The following is a 24,292-nucleotide window of genomic DNA, read 5'->3' on the forward strand; positions in this document are numbered from 1 at the left end:
CTCTCCCGGACTGCAGATGCCGCTTACATGATATACGGGGAGATGTGAGTATATAAATGCTGGAGAATAGACGGCTAATCCATTCCAGTATCACAGAAAAAATCTTCAAACTTGCAACAAGAAGCTCCAATTTTCACGATGAAGCTGTTCTCCATCACGACCATCTTGTGCGGCTTGTCCTCCTTGTCTGTTACCTTGGCCGCGAAGTCATTCTCTGGGTCCAATCTTTATTATGCAGCTGGCTTGACAGACAGCCAGTCAACCACTCTTCTTTCTGGCCTGCAGAGTGCCGGTGTGAAGGTGCTGCGAGTATGGCTTGACGGTATGATTCATTGCGTTCATATATCATCTTCTGGCTCCAGACTAACAACTGCAATAGGCCAGTCGGGAACTGTGAAAGGAACCCCGATCAACTCCTTCAACAGTCTTCAGGGGTCTGACCCCAATGACTGGGATGACACTGTACTGAACCGCCTGGATACCTTTATGGTCAAGGCGCACAGCTATGGAATCAAGCTTCTCATATCTATCCACAGCTACAACGCTCTCGAGGCTGCGAATGATTTCTATGGTCAATGGTATGGTACCGGTGATTTCTACACCGATAGTAATGCGATTGGATACTTCAAGCAACGTATTGCCCATGTTCTTGCTCACGTCAACCCTGCCAATGGTAAGACTTGGAGCAAAAGCTCTGAGTACATTTTTGCGTTCGAGGCTCAGAACGAAGCCATGCATGAGCAGGTATGATCAATACTGCCATAAATTCGTCTACTCAAACTAACAAATGGTTTAGGAAAACCCAAGTGCTTTGACCTCCTGGCAATGCACCATGGCCCAAGCCATCAAAGATAACCTTGCCGGAAACACTGGTATTTTGGTCACAACCGGAGGCGGAGCCTATCTCTCCAACTCTCTCCTGGATCCGTATTTCTCTTGCAAAGCTCTTGATGTACTGGCAATTCATGCTTATGGTACCGGAGACTTTGCGACCAGCGCCCTACAGCCATACGTTACCAAAGCCCAGAATGCTGGTAAGAAACTCATCATGCAAGAGTGGGGTTCATGCTACACCACTGCTTCCAACAATAACTGCAATGGCGGCAGCGCACTTAGCTCGAGCACTCGTGATTCAAACATCAGGAATTGGGCTTCCTCGATCACTGCTGCTGGTATCCCTTGGTTCTATTGGCAGATCCTGCCGAATGCCGACCCGCACCAGGGCTGGGATTACGAGGTTGGCATCAATGATGTTAACTGGGCGGCTTTGAAGGCTGCTGGTCTTGCTGCTGGAAATGCGGATGCTGCCTTTGATTTCTCGGCCTACTTGCTGTGAGACTTGAGGCTGGACTTGGTTATGCAGGAGGCGACCAGAGTGGTAGTACTTGCGCCTGGCAATTTTACTTATGACCAATTTTGATTTATGAACGAAGGCTTGATTATCAATGGAAGAATGATTGAAATGCCTTGAAATTCTTCACATAGCAAGTATCAATTGTAGCCACAGAGAAAGTTGACCCACTCAGCATCACCTCCCATCATTTCCTCATCAAGAAGATCAAGAACCAAACCGTTAGATACATCAAAGTCAACCATAGGGATAGAATCCTCTCGATTCCGAATGTTATCGCGCAGAAGCTGAATGACTCGTCGACCCCGTGTTGCCCCAGCGTCGAACGGTTCCATCTGCGCGAGGATGTCCAGAGACTTGAGGATGTATTCATTGCAGCGTTCACCTTCTGCCCCATTCGTATCTGAGACAGCTGCTAGAATCAGGACCAAGGCAATTTGGAAGAGGTGCCAGGCATGATTCCAACATAACATGTGGTTTGGAAACCAATCCGAAGCTATAGTGTCAACGCCATCTCGGGCAATTTCAAGGCACTTGGAGACCAATGCTCCTCCTTGTTGAGTGGCTGCAGACCATTGCTTTCGATGTATCGCTGCGCTCAATAAGTACGGTCGGTAAAGTGTGAGTCGAGTCGTCATGAATCGACAAAAAAGCATTGCTCGTGCAACTCGTAGAGGAGGTGGGCAGTGTTGGGCATCGGAGAGAAACACATGTAGAGATCCTTTCCATTTCAATAGTTCTGTATCAAAGTCATGAATTTCATCCGATGTGATCAAGGGCATCTCGACAAGTCGTTCCTGTATTCGGGTTGCGATCTTGCAGAATTGCTCATTGGCAGTAAGCGAGATTGTTCCGTAATCCTGGTCGGATCGTTAGCCACTCAAGGTATCCGTGTGAATGATCTTTGTACGTACCATACTCGCCAAGGAGGAAGTAGATGATGTCAAGACCGTGCCAGGATCCCAATATCCAAGACCAGGACGACCCAAGGTTGCAGCAGCCCATGTGTCTAGACAAAATATGCACCACCAGGTACGTATCCTCGTGATGATGGAACTATGTCCCGCACTCTGAGAATGAACCGGATAATGTCTCGGGATTTGGGCCCGATGCAAGCCCATAGCAACTGCCATACGGAGAGTTGCCCCCATAACTGCACTGGCTGTATTGGGTTTGTTCAAGTAGTGAAGAAGCCAGCCCCCGTAGAGAGCCAGGGCTTGAACGGTGTATATGTGTCCGGAGCCGAACGATGACATGTTCAGGTGTGTCAAGGCTCGCTTATAAAGAACATGATGCTTACTGAACTGCGAATCACCCGATGCAAAACAGCCCATTGCAAGCACCATATTGAACAAAGCTAGCCAAGAGGTTTTGTGATTTTCAGGGACAGCATCGTCAGCAAAGCGCTGCCGAAACTCGACCTCGTCAATCATCGGCGTGATAGGATGGACATGCAAGAAATATGCGTTGATCAAAGATAACTCATCAATCTCGCAGGATGCATTGCTTTCCGGACTTCCGCCTACAGGAGCGGAGGTCTTCCATGTCTCCGGGCTGGGAGGTACTACCTGGCGAATGCGAGGTGATAGATGGGCAATGACACGTAGTATTGTTGGAACCGAAGAGAAACCCAAGTATGAGGCATTGTAGGAATTGAGCGAGTCCAATGATACAGCAAGACCATTGATATCGTCAGCGATGCGTGAGACTTCACTATCATCATCTGAGACTTCATCCCAGGTGAAGTCTCGCTCAGGGGGCGGTTCCAGATCTTGAAGATCGTCTTCAGATTGGTCATCAGTCACAGAAGCAATAGAAGAATGTAATAAATTCTGTGCTTTTACTATCAGCGCCGTACGCGACATGAAGGATAGATCATCGATTGAACTGGATGGGAACAGCTTGTCGACTAGTACTTGGAGTTTTGCATGGGAATTAGAAAGTTCGTCATAGGACCTGTTCTGTCAGTGACGAGATCTTAAATGGTGGGAGGTTCTACAATCTCTTACCTCCATGATACATTCCGTCTTTGCTTACGAGGCGGATAGTGACATAGATGCGCAACTTCATAGTAGACACACTGGCGACATGGTGTTGTCAGGCCATCGCACCTAATGCGTCGGCGGCGACATTCGGCACAAGAAGCCGTAACTCGGCGTCGGCTTGACCGGGTCGACGTATCATGAGCCGAGGATGTTTGTGGTGATGACTGTAAAAGACTTGGGTCCATTGTCATGAGATAGCAGAACAGTTGGGCAGGAGAAGAGCAACGAAGGGAGCTGAACGCGGAATAAGCAGTGCTTGGGGCGGCTTGGCTCTAGTCCGATAGTGGACAATTCATGAATAAGGCTTAGATCTACGGGAGCGAGCTCCAGTGTTTTATTCGTGCGCCCTACGCTTTTCGGCCCCCGGGAGGACTTTTTAGGCGATCTCCAGAAAACACCAATGCCTCGATTGGGGTGGTCGCTCCGAGTCTGCGGGGTAAACTAGTGCTTGCGGAAAGCTCGGCTCTAGAAATAGCGCCGAGCTAGCCTTAAACATACTCGGCAAAATGGCACTTCAAAATTTTGGACTTATGCATGTGAAAATTGTTCAACAGTTTCAGGTTTGGTTCGATCTCTTATACAGATACAAAATATCCAAGGAAACATTTACATTAAAGAGAGCAGCCTGAAGTTTAAGTGGCTAGGCTAATCTCTGGGTTCAGGACTTGAGATATATTTGAATTGCCACGATGGCATTAATCAGACATGGTCTTTGGATACGTCGGGCTCTACGTCTATGTAGACATTAATTTATATTCAATACTGAGAGAAGAGCGTGAGGTTATAGTAGAGTTGGTTGCATCCTTCACCTCCCCCTCCTCCGCCCCCGCACTCTAATATCTCTCAGCACAAGAGATATTGAATGTACAATCACAGACAGCACGATGCCAGCTGAATTGTCTTGACTCTCAGTTGCGCGGGACAAGTTTCTGAGCGCTCGCTTTCCGTGGGTTACGAGATTCGAAGACCGCATCTAATTCTTCAAGGGTTCGGCCCTTGGTCTCCACGAAGAACAAGTAAATGAAGGCAAATTCAAAAATGTCCCAAAAGACGAAGAAGACATAGCTAGATGACTGTCAGAGGGGTGCGGTGGTTTGTATCCAGACGGATATCCACTTACAACCAATATTTGATTTTCTCCATGGCAATCGGAGCAGCAAAGGTGTTGACAAAACTGGCACAGCCTGCTGTTATCTGGAAAACCATCATACCATTGGCGCGCATATCATCTAATAGGGAAGAAATTGTCAGCATATTGTGTGGAAATCGCGTGCAATATTGAGGAAGTTGACGTACTAGCCAGGACCTCGGCTGGGTAAATTGGCTGCATAGGCGTAAATGCCACTGCAAAGACGACTCCGAAAATAAAGATGAAGGCAATGCTGGCAGAGCTCGACGGGACACTTCCGGAGTGCTCATAGGAAGCGGCTGTGCCAGCAACAATGGCTAGTGCAACCGACATGCCCAGACAAGATCCCATGAGCATCTTACGTCGGCCAATAATATCGTGCAGACGAGCTAGAGAAATCGCTATCAGTAAACATGCTCACTATTCAAGGGCTTAAATCGACAGTACATACCTCCACAAGTCGCTGCAACCCAGCCAGTGACTGCATAGATTGCGTTCAACAGCAGAACCATGTTCGTGGATGTGATGCCAACATTCTTAACCATGATCGGCAGATAGTAGCTGACCACATTATTGCCAGAGAACTGTCCAAACCAACCCATGGCCACAACTAGCATAAGCCTATAGAGACGGGCACGAGACTTGAACAAGCTCCGTACGTCAAAGTATGCGAAAGCCGAACGGGATCGGACTTCAACCAGAGATTCTTCAATCTCCTGCATCTCAATGGCAACAATGGGATGGTTGGCATCTCCGTTGGCATGATATTTGATGATGAATTGGCGGGCCTCGTCGTATTTTCCCTGGGCGATCTGCCAGCGAGGACTCTCGGGTAGCAAGAAGCTTCCCAGGCATGCCAGTCCCGGGCACAGAATTTGAAGCCAAAGAGGAAGTCGCCACTTGAGATTGCCGGTCAAGTGAATGTTGGCACCATACATTGCTGTTCGAATGTTAGTGATGAATTACTTTCATTTTGGCAGAGGGATGATCTTACTAAAGGTGGCGATAATACTGCCCATGTAGTAAAGGGTGTTGTAAATACCAGCCACGGTAGCGCGATGAAGAGGAGGAGCAATCTCAACCAGCAACATGGGTGCAGCAACACAGCAAATAGTCGAGCAGAAGCTGAGCAGGAATCGAGCTGCAATAAATGCTGGCAAAGTCGGAGCAAGGGCAGTGAACACAGCCGAGCAGCAGACACCGAAGGCTGTAACAGCTAGAGTTCTCTTGCGACCGAACATATCGTTGACCCAGACGAACAAAGCACCAGCCATTTGTCCAATGTTGAAAATCGAGAAGACCAATCCAGTCGTCGACGAGCCACTTGAGCCGAGATTGTAGTATGCCTGGTATTCGGGTAGAACATTGATCGAACCCATCAGTGATCCATCGAATCCTATCATTTGACGTTAGCGTTGACACGCATGATCGACGTTTCTCATTAATTGATCAGCACGTACCGTTCATAGTCGAGCACAAGTAGATAAGCATGCATACTCCATAGAGCTGCAAATGACCACGACCCCAAGGAGATGGAGCACCACCGATTGCATCAAAAGTAGCCTCAATTGCCTGTGGCTGCATAGAACCAGCATTTTTTTCATCTATAGCACTTTCATCGTGCGTAGAATGAGCATGCATCTCGGACTTGGCCGTATCGGTCATGGTGTCAGGGATTGTCAAAGGGATCAGCAAGACGTCGAACTCCACTGTTCATCGAATTGTGGACACATGGCTCATATTTATTCTTGTATGCTTTGAACCCCTTGCTCGCAGAGTTTGCGGGGCGATTAAACGTTATGAGGGCGGGAAGCGCTGGAAAGGCCCGAATCCGGGGACGCGCTAACACGGAACTTCGAAACTTCAGCCTAGCGTTAAGGTTCCGTCCCAGTCTGGCTCAATTAGGAAACGTTAATCAGGATGGCGGTGCAAGGTGTTTCAAAATGCCGTCTCATCTCCTTTTATGGTCGAAGTGCCTCTGTTAGGTAGATCGCCAGGCGGATGTCATGAAGTATGCTACCTGATGGGGCGAGATACAGTAAACCCAATTTCTTCTTGCAGCTCAAGCGTAGCTACTTAACTGACTTGTCGCAATATACGAAGTAAGAAAGCAGTTTAATCTTTTCTACGTACCGACCTTTTTTTCTTGAGGCTACTCAGATAACTTTATTTGTTCGAAGAACTTGCTCCGGAGCCAGCGTGCTAATATCCTAATTTGGCTGAGGTTTCCCAAAAATGATCCGACCTCTGATCTATTTGAATTAGCTGGAGAGCTTCTATTCATAAAAATTTGCGCAGTCATCGCGACCGAGTGTCTGAACTTCCAGCGCTGCCGGATCGCAGCTGCATTCTAATAGAATGGCTGACTAGTCTCTTGGGATAGCAACTTTAATCAATATCTTCTTTAGAAGAATTTAGGAAACTCTTAAAGCCCCGTAGGATACGTAAGGCTGCAACTCCTACATGTTTTCCACGCTTGCCGACCGTACTTAGGAAGTCTCAACCCTGGGTTATGTGCTGGTTTGCCCCAAGGCGATCTGGTATCTTAGTGTCTTAGCTGAGTGTCTTCCAAGAGCCCATTTTTGTCAGACACTGAATATTCAGTGATTTCTCCCTGAAATGGTCCCCGGGTTGCATGTACTTGGATGTATGTACTGGTAGAAGGCATTGGGGACCTACTACCAATAGAGGCTGCAAGTATATACTTCGGGGCACCTGTAGGTACCTATACCCTAGTAAGGCATAAGTGAAAAAAAAAATCCGGCGTTTCTAGTTTGACCCGCGAATTTCAACCCTGGACAGGTGAAATAGAATATGACAAGACCTATCCAAGTATATATAGCCTCTAGATGATCTCACGTTGTTGTAGTTACTTTGATGATTCTCATCCTAGGGAGATCTGCTCAGGTGGATATGCAGAGGTAGGTAATTTGGGCTTGAGAGCTCTCAGGCCCATTCCCAGAGAATAATTTTGACAGTGATCGCCGTTATGGTAAACTCTAAATCTAGGCACATGCAGGTGTCTAGATCTTGTCTAAATTGAAAATGTTGCGACCAGAAACACCCGTCCGGCATGAGGTCCTTCTGATCCGAAGGTTTATGGTCAGATGCAAGATCGTGTATTCGGTGTCTCCGAGGACTATAATATAGTCTACAAATACAAAACTCAAGCATCTGCCGCACAGAATGACAGTAATTATACCTGAAAATCTTTCTACATCTCTGTCCCGGTTTGCAGAGTCATTCAGTCATCTTTCCATTCTGGGGGCGTGATCTTGACTGTGACTACGCCGAGTGATTTGCTCAAAATTGGAGGCCAGCAGATCAGCGATGGGTGTGCAATGGTTGACGAAGTCGAGAATTGGAATGCTTGGGTGGGTTACACCATGGGAAGCGCGCTCAGTGGATCCTCCCCTGACCTTGACAAGGAAGTCTGTATCGAGGGATGGGGATGGGGGATTTCAATGGACTTTGTGGATTTGCTTGTAGCTTGAGATACTGTCCAGTTGGGGCATGTGTGTGCACCAAGCTGGGACCTCATCCGACATTGCCCAAACCTACCGGCGTCACTGGCTATCCAGCTGCCGGTAAAAGCGCTAATTACGCCGGTTTGTGTTCGTTTTCTTGTGAATATGGCTACTGTCCGTCAACTACCTGCGGAATTGTGTCGGTTCCATTGACGATTCCGACAGTCTCCCCCTTCACCCCTGACACATGTGTCGGTGGCAGTGGCCAGGGAGAATTGGCTGGTTTGTGCAGCTTTGCGTGTAATTTTGGCTACTGTCCCATTTACAATTGTACCTGTACCGCCACGGGTCCCTTGAACATGCCTCCAGCTCAAAACACCTCTATCACCGGATGGGCACCAGATATCCAGGACAACGGCCTTTGCAACTTTGCTTGTACCAGAGACTATTGTCCTTCGCCGGTATGCCTCGATTCGACCCCTGACGATGCACCCTGTGGACTTGATTACGACAGTGAGGACTGCCCCGGCGATTTCCCTTGCGATTTCAGCATCAACTACTCCTCGCTCGATGCGCTGGAAGCAGACATTGGCATGTTGGATCCCTACTGTGTCGACTTCTACATGCTCAGTGCATTGTATGGAGAATTGGAGACGACTTTGGCAAATTATACGAGCATTGCTGATACGACCAACTACGACGACGACTTCAAAGAGTACGCCAAATACATGAAGGAGCAAGTTCAACCTCAACTCATGTATTTCATGAACATCAGCGAGGTCATCGGTTCACCCAATGGCGTGGGGAATCGGTTTTTCGAATGTACCTACAACTTCAACGGCATAAATAAATCAAGGACTGCCTGTCCAGATGAGTATATTGGGTCGGATCAACAGACTCATATCATCTACTACGATATTATGGACAGAGAAGGCTTCTTTGCCAATCTTACCGCAGACATAGGCGTGGAGCCGGACTGGGTCACCCTCGATGGTGGCTTGTTCCTTGGCACCAAAGAGGTGCCTTACTATGGTACCAGCAGGCCTGACTGTAATGTCTCTGACCCTCGGGATATCATGAAGCAGGCGTTGCCAAATATCCCCAATCTCCAGCTCTCGATCATTCTCACCCTGCTGAACATCGCCTCCGGAGGCTTTGACGGCGTGATCGATGATGTTGTTCAGTCCATCGCTACCGCTGTCTTTACGCTAGGTGAACTGGTTGATCGCATTTACAACGTTGTCGACATTGGTGAGAAGGTCGCCGCTGAAGAGAAGAAAGAAAAAATCCTGCAGATCATTGGTGGTGTGTTTATGGCACTTCCTTTCCTGGGCCCGCTTTCGGGGCTTGGGGATATCATTGAAGGCTTCGATGCACTACTCGCTTTGACGGGGACGGTTGCAAATGAAGCGTTCGATATCTACACCATAGTACAGAACCCGGAGAGTGCTCCAGTGGCGATTCTCAGTATGTTGCTGGGCTTTGACGCCGGTGGGGCTGTTGGTCAAATCAGTGAGAAATCCTTGGGAGCGTTTGAATACGATTCTCTCGCTGCCATGCGGCGGAACATGAAAAGCGACGAAATAAAGGGGATAAGAAATTTGTTTGAACAGAAGATGAGTCGAGTTGAGCTCCTTGAGCGAGTGCTCGAGGCGTTGAGTTTTCAAGGCATGCAGCTACTGCTTGTATCAATATAATAGATGGATAAGAAGGGATTAAAAATTCAAGGATTTCTCATTGAAAAAAATAACCGGATTGCTTGTGTTGACATATATAGCAGATACCACCGGGCCACTAGGGAAGTTAAATATATATATCGGGGCACCTATCATGGATAATTCTACCAAGCCCTTTGGGTGTACAGTTTTGGCAGTCTAACAAAGGAATTCCAGCTTTGAAGAGGTGTAATCAAATACATGAAAACTTGTTCATGTACTAATAGCCTCTATATGCTCTTAGGTTATAGCTTCTTTGCTATTTTCTTCATCCTTAGAGATCCGCTTGGGTGGATTTGTAGAGGCAGTTTGCGCTTAAGAGCTTTAAGAGCCATTTATTGGTAGAGAAGCTAATTCTCAACCAGCATTCGTCAAGGTAAACTCTATTTCTAGGTGCATATCTATCTCTTGTTTAAACATCAAAATCTTGCCTCCAGAAACACCCGCACTGGCATGGAGGTCCTTCTGGCCCTAAGTTGTATGTTCAGATGCTAGATCTAGCGTTCGGTGTCGACGAGGACTATAGAACACTCTACGGCTACATGATTCAAGCATCTACCGCACAAATAATGATAATATTATTGAAATACCTGCAGAATATTTTTCATCGCTGCCCCATTTTGCAGAGTTCGCAGGGCCCTTTTCTTGGCAAGGGCTAAAGGGTCCTTTTCGGCTAGTCCGGCCCTTGGCCAGGGTTTCTTTCAATTTCAATCCGCATCTCCACTACATAGCTACTGTATGTACCGATTTGTGATTAAAAGAGCAGTTCAACGGGAGATCCAGGTACAGGGCGCTTTTAATTGGAGAAAATCTCGGCTATGATTTTGATGCCGTAGGCGGCATTTTCAATCCCCAAAGTCGCTTCATGCTGCCAAGATCAACATTTTTTGGTCCACTTTTCGAAACGACCGGGGCGCTCAAACTGCAACACTAGCACACGACTTCGAGATCGTGATAATGAGATTTAAAATTGGGCTTTCAGCCTTCCAAAGCCACGCGGCGATTAAGTTTTTCTCAAAGTTCGGTTCTCGGGGACTAGACCTCTGCCACGTGCTAAAGCAAGACATTTCGCGTTGATTCTCACGTTTTTTCTCCTAGTGAGCAATAGTTCCTATGAGGCCGAAACTTTACCCTGGGATCTCAGCGGAGACCATCGGAGCTCTTGTAGCCTCCAACGCATTAATGTGGATACTCGGCGAGATATTGCCCACGATTCATTCGAAGGCTGTATCAAATTATCAATGGGAAAAATTGAAACGGACCACTTTCCCAATCAAGCCTTCACCGGAGCAGGGAAACATTTTAGGGCTCGTTTCACTGGACCCGAGATCCGCGGTCCAGAGTATTCGACAGAGATCGACTCCATAGACCCTAAATATATACTGTAAACAGCTATTGGATACGGAACTTTGAGGCGATTCGTGCGAAATAGATGACCCTCAGCTGTGGAGATCGAGGTTCTGGCCTTGCACACGCGAGACATGCTCCACGTTGCTGAACCGGGGGCATTAATACCGAAGCCTAAACAAAAGCTGCCGGTACCCCAGGCAAGAATAGTTTCTGTTTTGACTTTTTTGTTCCTTTGCAACGGCGTACTTGCAGTTGCCTACTATGAGGTTTTATCGGTGTCTGTTTGTTCTCTTGGCTCTGCTCGTGATTGGGTTGCACGCCGCAGAGGTGGAATCATATGAGTTTCCTTCTTGTGCAGTATGAACAATTGCAGCAAAATCTCTGGTGATCTATTACTCACTCTTCATGGTTAGATGACTTGCGACGAGCAACTATTTTCTGACTGCTCTCTCAACAACACGTCATGCTTTTGCGCTAGTAGTTCGCGTTCAACCTCACTATTGGACTGCGTTTCAAGCAACTGCACCGTGAAGGAGTATTTTAGTACGTTTCATCTGTGTCTGACCGACAAGATCCTAAACTAACTATCGCAGCCACATATAAACTATATGAGAAAGAGTGTGACATCACCCCGCTTCAAGGCCCTCCTATGGTCAATGCTGCAACATTGATTCCCTTTATTCTGGGCACTTTCTTCTTCATTACAAGAATCATCGCCAAGAGCAGCGGTCTCGCAGGTGGATGGGGATGGGATGATTATACCATTATCGTGGCCTTTGTAAGCTTCTCAATTTGTTGATCACTTATTTCGGGGGGATACTAACAAATTTGTAGATCCTAGGGGTTGCCATCTATGCTCTCAACTGCGCGAGTAGGCACGCTTCTCCCGGAACCGAATAGTACCAAGTTAGACTAACAAAACCCAGTGATTCGTTATGGCTTTGGCCAAAATATCTGGGATGTGCCCTTCGACGACATCACCAAGTTCTACCAGGTTAGTTCTTGACTCGTGGAATTTCAAATCTCAACGCTAACAACATGCAGCTTTTCCAAGGACTCGCTGTGATGTATAAGATTCAAATTTCCCTCGCAAAGATTTCCGTGTGCCTCTTCCTCCTCCGGATCTTCCAGACCCGCTCGTTTCGATATGTTGCATACGGCCTCATTGTCGTCAACGCTGCCATAGGCATTACATGGGCCTTAGTGGATTCCTTCCGTTGCTTGCCTACCCGTCTGACATGGACTGGCTGGATGGGCGAGGAATCGGGACAATGCATCAATTTCATCGTCTCTATCCTGATCAACTGCCTGGTCAATATCTTTGTTGACTCGGTTTTGATCCTGATGCCGGTATGGGAGGTGATCAAGTTGCAGTTACCACTGAAGAAGAAGATTGCCGTGGCATTGATGTTTGCTGTAGGATCATTGTATGTATACGTTCTGTTTCTCTGAGCTTGACCCTAATTACTGACGACCTTACCAGGCTAACCATCATCGCCATTATCCGAGTCGTTGTATTCTGGAACAATCGCTGGGGTATCAATCAAACAACCGGATTGTACCCTTTGATCCACTGGTCCGTGATTGAGGTTCAGATCTCCGTCATGTGTGCCTGCTTGCCTGCATTCAGAGCCCTCGCTGGCCGCTGGTTCCCAAGCTTGCTTGGATCTGCCCGCCGAACATACGCTTCGCACACGATGGAAGGGTACAACAGACATACCGGGGGAAACAGCAACATCAACAAGTCTATCAGCTATTCGGTGAATTACGCCTCCCGATCGGAGAATAGCGTGGTAGAGTTGGTGGATGTCGATGCGAAGCAGCGTCCATGATTCTTGTCTGCTCTTCTGTCTATTTGATTATTGAATATTTCTGGAATAGATTGGACCAGGCGTTGGTGGCTTCAGTTTGGGTGGCTGATTAGACTTAGCTTTTGTTCGCTTTAATGCATTGTACGAATTGATGGACGTAACATTTTCTTGTGTTCATCTTAAATCCCAGCGCGTGTGGTAACTTTGCAGGCTAATTTACCTTCGTCTATTATTTTTTCCAGAAAGTCCAGGTTTCACTATAGCTAAGTATCCCTAGAACAGAAAGGATACATCATTGGATTTACTTAATTTCTATAATGTAGCAAGTCTGAGACAAGTAGTATACTGCCTACTTTGAGGCCAGATCGTCAAGTCTGTTCTCACTGTGGAGCAAGGGCTGTTCTTTAAAGTTGGACTGCAGATTATAGAACTGCCCAGAAGCCAGAACTGCTAAATTTTATTCAGATAGCTCACAAAGGGGCAAAATAGGACAAACGAAAAAAGTACCATACCATCGTTCCTCTTATGCACAAATGTGGCCCCGAACCAGTAAGCGGGCATGTTATGATCCAAATTTAGCGGGCGGTACCTGAGAAGAGAATCGGAGAACCTCAGGCCGCGTGGGTCCCCCAAAGTCTCGCCATCCTCCCTCCTGCTTCCCGATCGCCCTTGAACCACGATTCCCTTTTCATTCGCCATTCCAGATCCCCGACCTCTTGCCAGTCTCGATCGGGTACACTCGCTGCGATCCTATACCCCATTTACCGGATTGGGCGCCATGATTGACAACTTGTAGAGCTGGTGGCACAAGTGCGAAAGCTCAGGACAAGAGGATAAAAGGACACCATGGAAGGACTCTTCACTCTGCTCGCTTTGAGCATTGTGATGGCAGTGACGTGAGATACCATTTCTAGCTGGACTAGGGACTGCAGAAAATATCGAAGCTGAGAAAAAGAAGCTAACATCTGTCCTCTCTTTAGGTCCTTTGTTGTCGGCTCATTACCTCTTGCCTTTACACTATCCCCCTCCCAGCTACGATTAATCTCCTCGATTGGTATGGGAGTGCTGGTTGGTACATCTTTGATTGTTATTATACCCGAGGGCATTGAGACCCTCTACAGCGCCAGTTCTGTCAGCCGGAAAAGTTTCGGCGCCCGCGCAACCAACGTCGACTGGTCCTCGCAGGGGCTAGTCTCTAACCAAATATTGAATGAAGATGGTGATGCATCAAGCGTGCCGTCTAGTACACCGGTGTCTTTCCTCGAACTCGACGGTGAACGAGCATTGCCCCTCGTCAGCAGGGACGCAGCTTTGGAGGAATTGCATGCGCTGAACGCACGCAAGGACGAGACCTCGAGTGAAAAGCAAAAGGAAGAGAAAGAACATCAGGAGGAAGAGAGCTCCCCGCATGCATGGATCGGCATTGCGCTCATCAGCGGATTCATTTTGATGTACCTCGTCGACAAAATTCCCGAATTCGCTTCTCCGACCAAACCTGATCGACAGCCCTATCACATCTCTCTCGATAACCTCGGGTCCGGCCTTCGGCGTAGTTCCTCCCCTATTCGCAATGGTGGCCTCCTCGATGCAGGCCACTCGAGTTCTCGGCGCAGCCACAGCTTCGCAACCACGACAGGCTTGGTGATTCATGCGGCCGCGGATGGTATTGCATTGGGAGCATCCAGCACCGATACTGGGCTAAGCTTCATTATCTTCCTGGCCATTATGGTGCACAAGGCACCCGCGTCCTTCGGCCTGACATCAATCCTATTAAAGCAGGGGTTGTCGAGCCGTACGGCGAGGGCGCATTTACTAGTGTTTAGTCTGGCGGCCCCCGTCGGTGCATTGGCCACTTTCCTCTTTGCGCATATGGTTGGGTCTTCCAGCGGCGACCAGGCTGGCTCTCAGTGGCGGACTGGCATGCTTTTGCTTTTCTCCGGCGGTACTTTCTTGTAAGTTATCTCTCTCGGATGGGCGTGCTGCAGGGGTACTAACTTCAGCTAGGTATGTTGCTATGCACACGATGCAAGAGAATGGCCCGGGCTCGAGCTCGCGAGAGGTGTCCGGCAATGGTTACGGAGACTCTCGTGACTCGCAAAATGGCTCGGACAAGTCGATGCGCGACTTGATTGCGTCCGTGGTGGGCATGGTCTTGCCGCTCTTCTTGCAGATTGGACATGCTCATTAAAATCTTTTTTTCACATTCTTCACTTCCCCCATTGATTGCATCCAGCTCATCCTCCACACGAGCTATGTATGGCTATGTCTTCTTTTCTCTTCTTCTTCTTCTTCTTCTTTTACCCTATTGACATTGCAACGAGATTGACTCGGGACCATATACCCTCTCTGTTTGACAATTGTTGCTAGAAACCCCCATCTTTGATCTTTGGACAGCCTCTGGCTTTTTACTATTGAGTTTCTTCTCTTGCTTTCTTTTTCACCATGACTGTTTCTTTCTATTTCCATTTTCTTCACCATGATATGCCTGGTCGGATGAGACCCACGAGGCAGATTCCAAATGTGCTAGTAGATCTGTTTACCTTCTTCTGTATAACGCGGGCGTGTGGCGGTGGTCATAATTGCATGTTTCATTCTCACGATCACATCGACGTAGCGTGACGTTGGGCGCGAGTCAACGTCTAAATCTGTCATTCTGTTATAAAATCCCAGGGATCCCTCGAGTGCTCGCGTGCTCAACGTGGGCGACCGCGCTCATTTTTTAATCACCATGTGAGGTTGGGTGATGGAAAGCATTCGTCAGTCTCGTCAGTCTGAATCATCCTCGCCTGACGGGCTGATCCATGGTCGACTTGTCTACGAGCCGCCCGGTCATCCACGGACTCGGGGCGAACTTGGATATCGGCGATCTAATCTAAAGAACCGATCTAGTTTGGCGACCACGAGTTTAACCACGAGGCAGCCAAAGTCAACAGCGAGCATTCGCGACATTGCGGACATCAGGCCGGGTCGCGCGCGCTTGGAAGGCCTGGATTGTCGGCGCCAGACGGGAGGCGTAGATTGGCTGCCTTTTTTTTTTGGCGCATTTGGTTCATCTCGGGAGCCGATCTGGGGACGCCTGGGGGACGCCTGGCTAGCCTCCTGGCCCTGTACTGTAGCTGGTGATTCCGTTGCCTCGTTTGCCTCTGACGGACGAGGGATCCCCATTACAGAATCAGTCTAGGGGGCGGGAGGCCTTCGAGTGTCCTGCCCCGTCCCAGCCAGCTGAGAAAGTCCCCATCTTGCACCGGGGGATAAGATGAAGGCGGAATACACGGAGTGTTTCATCGCCGACCTGTGGGAAGTGGAGCCTCTTTTGGGGGGAGCTTGGCGGCTTTGTCAGTCGAATGAAGACCCGCCGGTCACGACATCGACTCCGCCAGGAATGTCCCTTTCTCTGATCGAACCTCTCCGCCATTCTTCCGCCTTTGCTGGGCTAAACCTCGGGGAGGAAGAAGAAAAATAAAAACATAAAGACTTTCGTTTGGACCAGTCAGGAACAGGTCCCTTGAGAATCCCGACGCTTTGCGCTTATCTCCACCGCATCTTCGACTCCTTAGTCTACTACCCTCGGTCACCCCCGTGGCCAGCCTCCCGATACGACCCCGACGCCCCTCATACCGCTCTCCGAAATTCTCCCTCTGGTCTTCCAGACCGCCACCCAGGCCTTTCTTGACTTTCTATATGCCGGCTGGTGAACGTTTACCACGTGCACGGCTCGAATCTACCGAATACTCGTTGAAGAGCGACGGGATTACACCAGCGGGCCTGGGCCTCGACCCTCGTACGGCTGGTTCTCGCGATGGATCCGGATCCAGCTTTTAGCGACATGGCGGACGGGCTGATCAGCTCGCAGCCCATGTCCGACCAGCTAGATTCCCACTCTACACCTTCAACTCACGACTCCGTCTCCTCCTTTACCAGCACCCCTGCTCGCTCCCTCGGCGCCTCCAAGAAAACCGTCACCCCGATTCCCGCAAACCTACTACCCTCAGCTCCCGCTTCTCCCCCGACCCCCGCGCCGAGCCCTACTCCCCACCAGCGTCCACCGAACTGGCAATCTAGCGATGATGAGGAGAACACGTTTCTGTTGAACCTCCGCATCCACTTTAGCACCTTGTCCAACTCCCGCAAGCAGAAGCTCCTCGAGAGCATCTTGGATGTATGCGATAGCCAGCAGCTGAGCTTTGTCTCGAGCTACGTTGGCCCAAGGTTACGAAAGGATCCATTCCAGGTGTTTCCGAATGAGCTGTGCTTGAGAGTAAGATATCCGCTGCGCCCACGATCAAGCTGGAAGGTATGAGAAATGCTGACCAAGTTTCACCCTGACTATTAGGTCCTATCATTTATCGACGACCCAAAGACACTGGCCCGAGCATCGCAAGTATCCCGGCGCTGGCGCGAACTGCTCAACGACGATATCACTTGGAAGAACCTCTGCGAGAAACATGCATACTCGGTGCGCCGCATTTTGGGAGAGGATGACCCGGACTCCTTCACCGCTCGTTCTGTCGAATCGACCTCGGACTCGCGCGCTATGGCCAGTCTGCGGCGGTTAACGGCATCAACCGACCACTCTGCAGTTGAAAGTGCCCCTGAATTACCCCGCACATTGTCAGGCGAGTGGCTACCACCGACCAGTTTCCCATCAAGACGGCGCCGAACCCGACCTGTTTCGTACCGATCACAGTTCAAGCAGAAATACATGGTTGAATCAGCGTGGAATAAGGGTGGTAGGTGCACACAACGGCATATCACCCCTGACCAGGGCGTGGTCACCAGCCTGCACCTCACCTCGAAATATATCGTCGTCGCCCTGGACAACGCCAAGATTCACGTCTACGATACTAATGGGGACAACCAAAAAACGCTCCAAGGGCACGTGATGGGGGTCTGGGCCATGGTTCCTTGGGATGACATTTTGGTCAGCGGAGGATGTGATCGAGAGGTGCGAGTGTGGAATATGGCAACTGGGTAGGTTTTTGGTTCGCACCCGCCAGAAAAAACTCGCAGGACTGATGATTCATCTTTGAACCAGGGCAGGAATACACTTGTTGCGTGGCCACACGTCAACAGTACGATGTCTCAAAATGTCCGACCGGAATACAGCCATCTCGGGCTCTAGAGACACCACCCTACGTATATGGGATCTCGCCACAGGGACGTGTCGCAATGTCCTCGTTGGGCACCAGGCCAGTGTGCGCTGCCTGGCGATTCATGGCGATCTTGTGGTATCCGGCAGCTATGATACGACGGCGCGGATATGGAGCATATCCCAAGGCCGTTGTATACGGACGCTATCCGGCCATTTCAGCCAGATCTACGCGATCGCCTTCGATGGACGGCGTATCGCAACGGGAAGTTTGGACACAAGCGTCCGGATCTGGGACCCACATTCCGGACAGTGCCACGCTATTCTGCAAGGGCACACGTCCTTGGTTGGACAATTGCAGATGCGTGGTGATACGCTGGTTACCGGTGGCTCGGATGGCTCTGTCCGAGTTTGGTCATTGACCAAGATGGCCCCGATCCACCGGCTGGCGGCTCATGATAATAGCGTGACTAGTCTTCAGTTTGATAATACTAGGATTGTCAGTGGTGGTAGTGATGGTCGAGTCAAGGTGTGGAGCTTGCAAACCGGTCAGCTGCTGCGCGAATTGTCAAGTCCTGCAGAGGCGGTTTGGAGGGTCGCCTTTGAGGAGGAGAAAGCTGTCATTATGGCGAGTCGTTCTGGCCGAACCGTCATGGAGGTATGTCGTTGTCAAAATACCCATTCGTTTCACGTCGGGTTTATTTTTCACACTTGCTAATTTATTATACAGGTCTGGTCTTTCTCCCCACCACCAGATGATGCCGACGACGCCGTGGCTATCGAGAGTGCCTCCAGTACACCAGGCATTGGCTCGGCAGACGACAGTGAGCTCACCGTCAGCGCTCGCCGCCGCACTCTATTCTCCGACCCTCCTCCTACGATACCTTCTGTCAGCGACGGTGACCAGCCCATGCCCGACGCGTCATCTTGATCTAATCCCACCCTTGCAAATCGGACTCTTTGTTGCCATATAGCCTGCAATCTAACTAACCTAACGACTCCTGATATCCACTTTTTGTGTACCAGCACCGGGGGGCTCTCGTCTTTCTATCCATTCTTTGTCACTTTTGAAGCATTTTTGATCTGTTTTGGCCTCGAAATATCTGCTCGCGTTTATCAGGCCAGCCTTATCCCATTCGCCATGTTCCGTGCTTTGTATAGCACCGAGCCATTGCATATTTGGTGTTGCAATTTCTTTGTTTTTGATTTTCTTGTACCTGCAGAAAATGTTCGTCATCCGTGGAGTTTTGAAACGTTTGGTGTGGAGAGCGTAGCCCGTCGTTGCAGTTGTCTTGACCTTGGATCTGATTTTGATCGACGTTTTTGAGGCATCTACTTTTTCATGGTTGCCAGCATTGGGCTGGCCTGAGTCATTTCGGAGTCTAGTTCTCTACTTTTGTTGTTTTGGGGACTGATGATACCTCGGCCTTGGGATTATTGTGTTGTTATTTCTTTGTATGCATTAGTTCGATCTACATGCACTTGAATGAACTGCATTTTTCACTTGATAATTGAGGCTCATTGGCTAGAGCCTCGTCGTAGTTTGGACTTCTTCCTTTCTTCTTAGCCTGCCCTTTTACTCGGGGCATTCTTTGTTTCCTACTCAAGGCATGTACTTGATGGATTATTGATCTCCCCGATCAAAGGCCCATCTCCTGCAGCCGCAAGCCACCTGCAGGCCAAATGTTTGCCCGTGAACCATCGCTGTCAGATGACCCAAACTTGGCACCTATCAATGTCTCCTTTTTGCTTTTTTTTTCTATATCTTCACCAAATATATCGGTTTCCAAAGGGATCGAGTGGCATTGCACGACTGAGCATTGATCAGGCCAGAGCTGACTAATACCCAATGCCCGCGAGCATCCGCACTTCCAACGGGGAACACAATCAAAGAAGCTTTCTCCAAATCAATCAGAACCTCTCTCCCTCTCTCCTCTTTCCCTCAATCCCTAGTCCCCGGACTCTTCAACCCCATTTATACAATTGAACCCAGTTTGCCACCAAGATCTTACTGTGCATCTTATTCCTGACGATGCTCATTAGTGGCTCTCGGACCAGGCAGCCGAGTTGATTTGCAGCAGCGGTGGATGATAAGCGCACCCGTTTCCCCCCCGTTTTGTGGAACCCAACTCCCCCAGATCTAGAGCCGCGGACTCGCGGAGCCTTTTCATTTCGCCCCTAGCGGTAGTGCGGAGGACGGAGTATAGTTCGCTTCCAGTCTACTTTGTTTGCAATTTCCGGGCCTTGCGTCTCTGTGTGTGTCTGTGCTGGGTTAGCTGAATATGGTCTATGGGGGTAAGCCAAGCACCGGATGTTACCTGTGTCGAAAGCGGAAAATCAAGGTAAGATCCTTAAGAGAGAGAAGATATCTGATCGTGGGGTTGTATTTCCCTTTTCAGCCTTTTGAGATGATTGTTTATGCATTTACCCGCTAAAAAGGTTATTCGTTGTGTGAATACATACTAAATCGAATCTCTAGTGCGATGAAGCCCGCCCCAGTTGTCGAAACTGTGCTGTCTATAGACAACCATGTCCAGGCTACCGGCCAGACGCGGTCTTCCGCAACGAAACCAGGAAAATTGAGAGGCTAGCAAAGAAAGATGCAAGCTCTAGCTCCAGTTCCAGCTCTAGCTCTATTGCCAGTTCTTCTACTCCCACAAGTAAAACAAACACGCCAACAGCTCAGTCTCCAACTCTCACAGAGACACAAGCACGCCAACCTCAAGAGTCAGCATTAACACTCCAGCGCGTCCAAGATTCAACCTGGGAACAGCGTGCACTATGTTACTTTTTCGATCAATACACCATCACCGGCGAAGGCGAAGATGGCATGGGCCATCTCGAGTATTTACCCTCGCTATATGCGCGCTGTGGCGAGGTAAGCCCGCCAGGCGAGTTATCACCATCCGTCTGTCTTCGGTCAGCGGTGAATGCAACGGCGCTGATGACGCTGGCTAATGTGGCACATGCGCCGCCGTTGATGATCAAGGCGCGGCAGGGTTATGGGAAGGCGATTCGCAGCCTGCGGGCGGCGCTGGCTTCGCCGAGTCAGGCGGTTCAGGATGAGACTTTTGCTTCTGTGGTGCTTTTGTCGTTGTTTGAGGATATCACGGGTGAACGGAATGGCTTGTTTAGTTCTCATACGGCTGGGTTTGAGTTTCTTATGAAGTTGCGAGGTCAGGATCAGTTGGGTCATCAGCAAGGGCGTGATATGTTTAATTTTGCATATACGCATACGGTATGTCCGCGGTCTCCAGGTCGCTTCAGCTCAGTCAATCCTTGCTAATATCTTTGTCTTGATAGTACGTTGAGATCCTCGCATTGGGAGACAAACCCCGATGCGATTTCGACTGGGTCATGGACATGCTGGATGAGAACGACCCAATTGAGAGTCTTATGCTTGCAGCAACAAAAATGAGTCAACTTTTTCTATCAATGCAAGCTGCCCCCAACCCACCCGACCAGACGACCGTCGAATCCTGGATCGCCGCTGGTTTAGAGTGCGATTCTGTACTCTCCCAATGGACCCTTCACCTCCCAGATCGCTGGCTCCCATTAGCCGTCTACTCCCCCCAAGGCGAACCCCTTCTCACCTACAACCGCATCTCCAACGCCGGGGTCTGGGGTTACTACCGTGCTGTCCGCGTGATGCTACAGCAACTCCTCCTCAACCTCAACCGCACTCTCACCTCTATAACACAAAAGAACCAACAGCCCGGAGGAGACACAATACCAGTCGAGAGCAAACTCGACGAAACCAGTCTACGAGCCGTCATACAAGAAATGACAACCGATACATGTCGCAGCCTCCCCTTTTCCTTATCAGACGTCGACAACCTCGGACGACCGACGAAACCGAATGATAATTCGCGGCCGATCCGTGCCGCGCAGGCATACGGCATGCTCTGGCCGCTGTGGTATATTTTGTCCTGCGGTATGCCGACCTCAACTCAGGCGCAACAGATTCGCACCGTGCTCGCGCGAGTCGGATCCTCGCTCGGCATTAAATTAGCTTTGATTCTGGCTAGTGAAGCCGAACGGATGCGTGGGGACTCGCAACCTGTCGGGACACCTGTGGTTGGTTCCTGAATATGGAGGATGCTTTGTTTTGGTAAAGATATGCCAGATGCGATTTGTATAGTTATCGCGTGCTGTGTGATATAGGAGTATCTGGACATGCGGATCGCCGGATGCTCTCTACTTTACAATTGCGGGGATGGACCACTGGACCGTGTGTCAAATGTGATATCAGATAACGAGCCACTTACGACGATACCATGGGGAACTGGTGGATAGAGATTGTACATAATTATGATAGCTGGTTTTTGTATACAACACACTGATAAATACCTCCAATGGATGAACTACATGTTGTACTTCGTAATTAGCTGGTGGAGTCGGCGGCACCGCTCGGATCTCGTGACGTCATCGCCAGGGACCTTGGACCCAAGCTTCGGAATCCGGCATCAAAAGCCAAGGATAGAGATCTCAGTAGTATAGTCCATTCAAAGGTATCTAAATAGATCATAGCGGTTCTCAGGAACCGGGATCTATCCTGGCTAGCAATTTACCTCGAGTCATCTTCGGAGCAAATTCCTCAGAAGATCGACGGTCAGAGCTGATAAGCACATGTCCCAATCCAGGCCCAGCCCCAATAATTCGTGCCGGCGTAACCGTTCCCGTCACAGCCCCGTTCGTTCATAGTGGATCAGTTTAGGGTAGTTTAGTTGCAGTGGGAGGAGGGATAAGCAATGCAATGCATTATTGCTACTGTGTAGTGTATGGGAGGGGGTGCACTGACGCCATGGTCTTTTTGTCCTGGATTCCTGGTTGCTCGGTTCTCTCTTCTCTCTTATCCGGTTCCTTGTGCCCTAGACTTTCTTCTGTATTTCTTTTCTACTTCTATTTCTTTTCTTACTAGTCGCATCGTGTCGCGAGAGGGGAGTCTTAAGATCTTGGAATTAGGAATCTACGAACTAGCAATATGGCTATGCAAGAACGCAAGCTTCCCTTTGGGAAGATCGAGCCCAACTCCGGCAAGTACTTTGTCAGTTGTGCCCTCGGCGGTATTATCGGTATGTTTTCGCTCTCTTTTTTATTGAAGCTGTGATCGCTGCAAAAATAGCTAACCAAAACTTCTTGTAGCTTGTGGTATGTCCCTCGCAGTTCCATATCCACTGCTCTGTCTATCTCCTTCCTTCCCTCTCCCCCGCAGTCCAATTGACCCAATATCTCCTCTCCCACAGGCCCAACTCACACCGCCGTAACACCCCTCGACCTTGTCAAGTGTCGTCGTCAAGTCGACCCCAAAATCTACACCTCCAACATCTCCGCATGGCGCTCCATCTTCGCCAAAGAAGGCCTCCGCGGCGTCTTCTTCGGCTGGTCACCCACCTTCCTAGGCTACTCATTCCAAGGAGCCGGAAAGTACGGTCTCTACGAGTACTTCAAGCATCTATACGGCGACAATCTCTTCCCCCAGTCTAACCGCACGCTGGTCTTCCTGGGCGCATCCGCATCGGCGGAATTCTTCGCCGATATGGCCCTGTGCCCGCTCGAGGCTATCAAGGTCCGTATGCAGACTACCCTACCGCCGTATGCGAATAACTTGCGCGAGGGTTTTAGCCGTGTTGTCGCCAAAGAGGGCATAGCTGGTCTTTATCGGGGATTGTATCCGCTGTGGGCGCGCCAGATCCCGTACACGATGACCAAGTTTGCGACCTTTGAGGAGACGGTGAATCAGATCTATCGGTATTTGGGGAAGCCGAAGGAGAGTTATGGTCAATTGACGCAGACGGGGGTGAGTTTCTTGGGTGGTTATATTGCTGGTATCTTCTGTGCGGTTGTCAGTCATCCAGCCGATGTAATGGTGAGCAAGTTGAATGCTGATCGAAAGCGTGAGTTATCCGTTCTTTCCCCGAGAGGAATGCCTGGTGGATGTATACTGATCGGATTGAATAGCTGGTGAGGGTGCCATGAAGGCTGTTTCCCGCATCTATGGAAACATTGGCTTCTCAGGACTATGGAATGGCCTGCCAGTGCGTATCGTCATGCTGGGTACTCTGACAGGCTTCCAGTGGTTGATGTAAGTTGCATCCATTCTCTTTGGACTAAACCGAGGCCTCGGTAGCTGACTCTGGCAACAGTTATGACTCCTTCAAGGTCTTCCTGGGCCTGCCCACCACTGGTGGCCATTAGATAGAAGCATATAGTTGATCCTGTAAGCGTGTACTAGCTTTGGTGTTTCTGGTGTCTTTTGTCAAGTTATTAAGTTAGTTATGAAATGTGTACATCGAGATCACTCACCGCCTTTGCTATCACGGCAGAAACATATC

General features: G+C 49.4%; 9 protein-coding genes across 9 annotated transcripts; 7 read left to right on the forward strand and 2 right to left on the reverse strand.

Annotated features, from left to right (window-relative positions):
- Positions 1 to 138: 138 nt before the first annotated feature.
- Positions 139 to 1,336, forward strand: N7473_001414 (glycoside hydrolase family 5 protein; the record flags this gene model as incomplete). Its single annotated transcript, XM_057147354.1, has 3 exons — positions 139 to 322; positions 380 to 744; positions 797 to 1,336. The coding sequence occupies 3 exons, from the start codon at positions 139 to 141 to the stop codon at positions 1,334 to 1,336; spliced, it is 1,089 nt and encodes a 362-aa protein (XP_057015240.1).
- A 129-nt stretch (positions 1,337 to 1,465) lies between these two features.
- N7473_001415 (fungal specific transcription factor domain-containing protein) lies at positions 1,466 to 3,535 on the reverse strand (the record flags this gene model as incomplete). The annotated part of the gene is made up of 3 exons (XM_057147355.1): positions 1,466 to 2,211; positions 2,266 to 3,134; positions 3,463 to 3,535. The coding sequence occupies 3 exons, from the start codon at positions 3,533 to 3,535 to the stop codon at positions 1,492 to 1,494; spliced, it is 1,662 nt and encodes a 553-aa protein (XP_057015241.1). The 3' UTR covers positions 1,466 to 1,491.
- Positions 3,536 to 4,304: 769 nt separating this feature from the next.
- On the reverse strand, positions 4,305 to 6,190 carry N7473_001416 (uncharacterized protein; the record flags this gene model as incomplete). Its single annotated transcript, XM_057147356.1, has 6 exons — positions 4,305 to 4,461; positions 4,517 to 4,625; positions 4,693 to 4,914; positions 4,977 to 5,465; positions 5,520 to 5,921; positions 5,986 to 6,190. The coding sequence occupies 6 exons, from the start codon at positions 6,188 to 6,190 to the stop codon at positions 4,305 to 4,307; spliced, it is 1,584 nt and encodes a 527-aa protein (XP_057015242.1).
- Positions 6,191 to 8,351: 2,161 nt separating this feature from the next.
- N7473_001417 (Glycoside hydrolase family 71) lies at positions 8,352 to 9,689 on the forward strand (the record flags this gene model as incomplete). Its single annotated transcript, XM_057147357.1, has 1 exon — positions 8,352 to 9,689. The coding sequence occupies one exon, from the start codon at positions 8,352 to 8,354 to the stop codon at positions 9,687 to 9,689; it is 1,338 nt and encodes a 445-aa protein (XP_057015243.1).
- A 1,629-nt stretch (positions 9,690 to 11,318) lies between these two features.
- On the forward strand, positions 11,319 to 12,889 carry N7473_001418 (CFEM domain-containing protein; the record flags this gene model as incomplete). The annotated part of the gene is made up of 7 exons (XM_057147358.1): positions 11,319 to 11,414; positions 11,471 to 11,600; positions 11,651 to 11,835; positions 11,892 to 11,928; positions 11,984 to 12,051; positions 12,102 to 12,484; positions 12,541 to 12,889. 7 exons carry the CDS (start codon positions 11,319 to 11,321, stop codon positions 12,887 to 12,889), a joined length of 1,248 nt encoding a protein of 415 aa, XP_057015244.1.
- An 825-nt stretch (positions 12,890 to 13,714) lies between these two features.
- On the forward strand, positions 13,715 to 15,056 carry N7473_001419 (Mn(2+) transporter ATX2; the record flags this gene model as incomplete). The annotated part of the gene is made up of 3 exons (XM_057147359.1): positions 13,715 to 13,764; positions 13,849 to 14,820; positions 14,873 to 15,056. The coding sequence occupies 3 exons, from the start codon at positions 13,715 to 13,717 to the stop codon at positions 15,054 to 15,056; spliced, it is 1,206 nt and encodes a 401-aa protein (XP_057015245.1).
- A 1,611-nt stretch (positions 15,057 to 16,667) lies between these two features.
- N7473_001420 (F-box/WD repeat-containing protein) lies at positions 16,668 to 18,888 on the forward strand (the record flags this gene model as incomplete). Its single annotated transcript, XM_057147360.1, has 4 exons — positions 16,668 to 17,126; positions 17,202 to 17,839; positions 17,904 to 18,615; positions 18,688 to 18,888. The coding sequence occupies 4 exons, from the start codon at positions 16,668 to 16,670 to the stop codon at positions 18,886 to 18,888; spliced, it is 2,010 nt and encodes a 669-aa protein (XP_057015246.1).
- A 1,207-nt stretch (positions 18,889 to 20,095) lies between these two features.
- On the forward strand, positions 20,096 to 22,279 carry N7473_001421 (putative C6 transcription factor). Its single transcript, XM_057147361.1, has 3 exons — positions 20,096 to 20,299; positions 20,437 to 21,195; positions 21,261 to 22,279. Exons 1-3 carry the CDS (start codon positions 20,240 to 20,242, stop codon positions 22,044 to 22,046), a joined length of 1,605 nt encoding a protein of 534 aa, XP_057015247.1. The 5' UTR covers positions 20,096 to 20,239; the 3' UTR covers positions 22,047 to 22,279.
- A 662-nt stretch (positions 22,280 to 22,941) lies between these two features.
- Positions 22,942 to 24,155, forward strand: N7473_001422 (putative mitochondrial phosphate transporter Pic2; the record flags this gene model as incomplete). The annotated part of the gene is made up of 5 exons (XM_057147362.1): positions 22,942 to 23,032; positions 23,103 to 23,108; positions 23,204 to 23,854; positions 23,919 to 24,042; positions 24,104 to 24,155. 5 exons carry the CDS (start codon positions 22,942 to 22,944, stop codon positions 24,153 to 24,155), a joined length of 924 nt encoding a protein of 307 aa, XP_057015248.1.
- Between the last annotated feature and the right edge of the window lie 137 nt (positions 24,156 to 24,292).

This window comes from Penicillium subrubescens (genome assembly GCF_028828155.1).
Source record: "Penicillium subrubescens strain IBT 31985 chromosome Unknown utg000001l_segment0_segment0, whole genome shotgun sequence".
NCBI classification, from domain to species: Eukaryota; Fungi; Ascomycota; class Eurotiomycetes; order Eurotiales; family Aspergillaceae; genus Penicillium; species Penicillium subrubescens.

Coding starts and splice junctions, on each gene's coding strand:
- N7473_001421 (XM_057147361.1), top strand. CDS start 20,240: ATGGTCTATGGGGGTAAGCCAAGCACCGGATGTTACCTGTGTCGAAAG. Junction 20,300..20,436: donor GTCGAAAGCGGAAAATCAAG/GTAAGATCCTTA, acceptor TCGAATCTCTAG/TGCGATGAAGCCCGCCCCAG. Junction 21,196..21,260: donor ATTTTGCATATACGCATACG/GTATGTCCGCGG, acceptor TTGTCTTGATAG/TACGTTGAGATCCTCGCATT.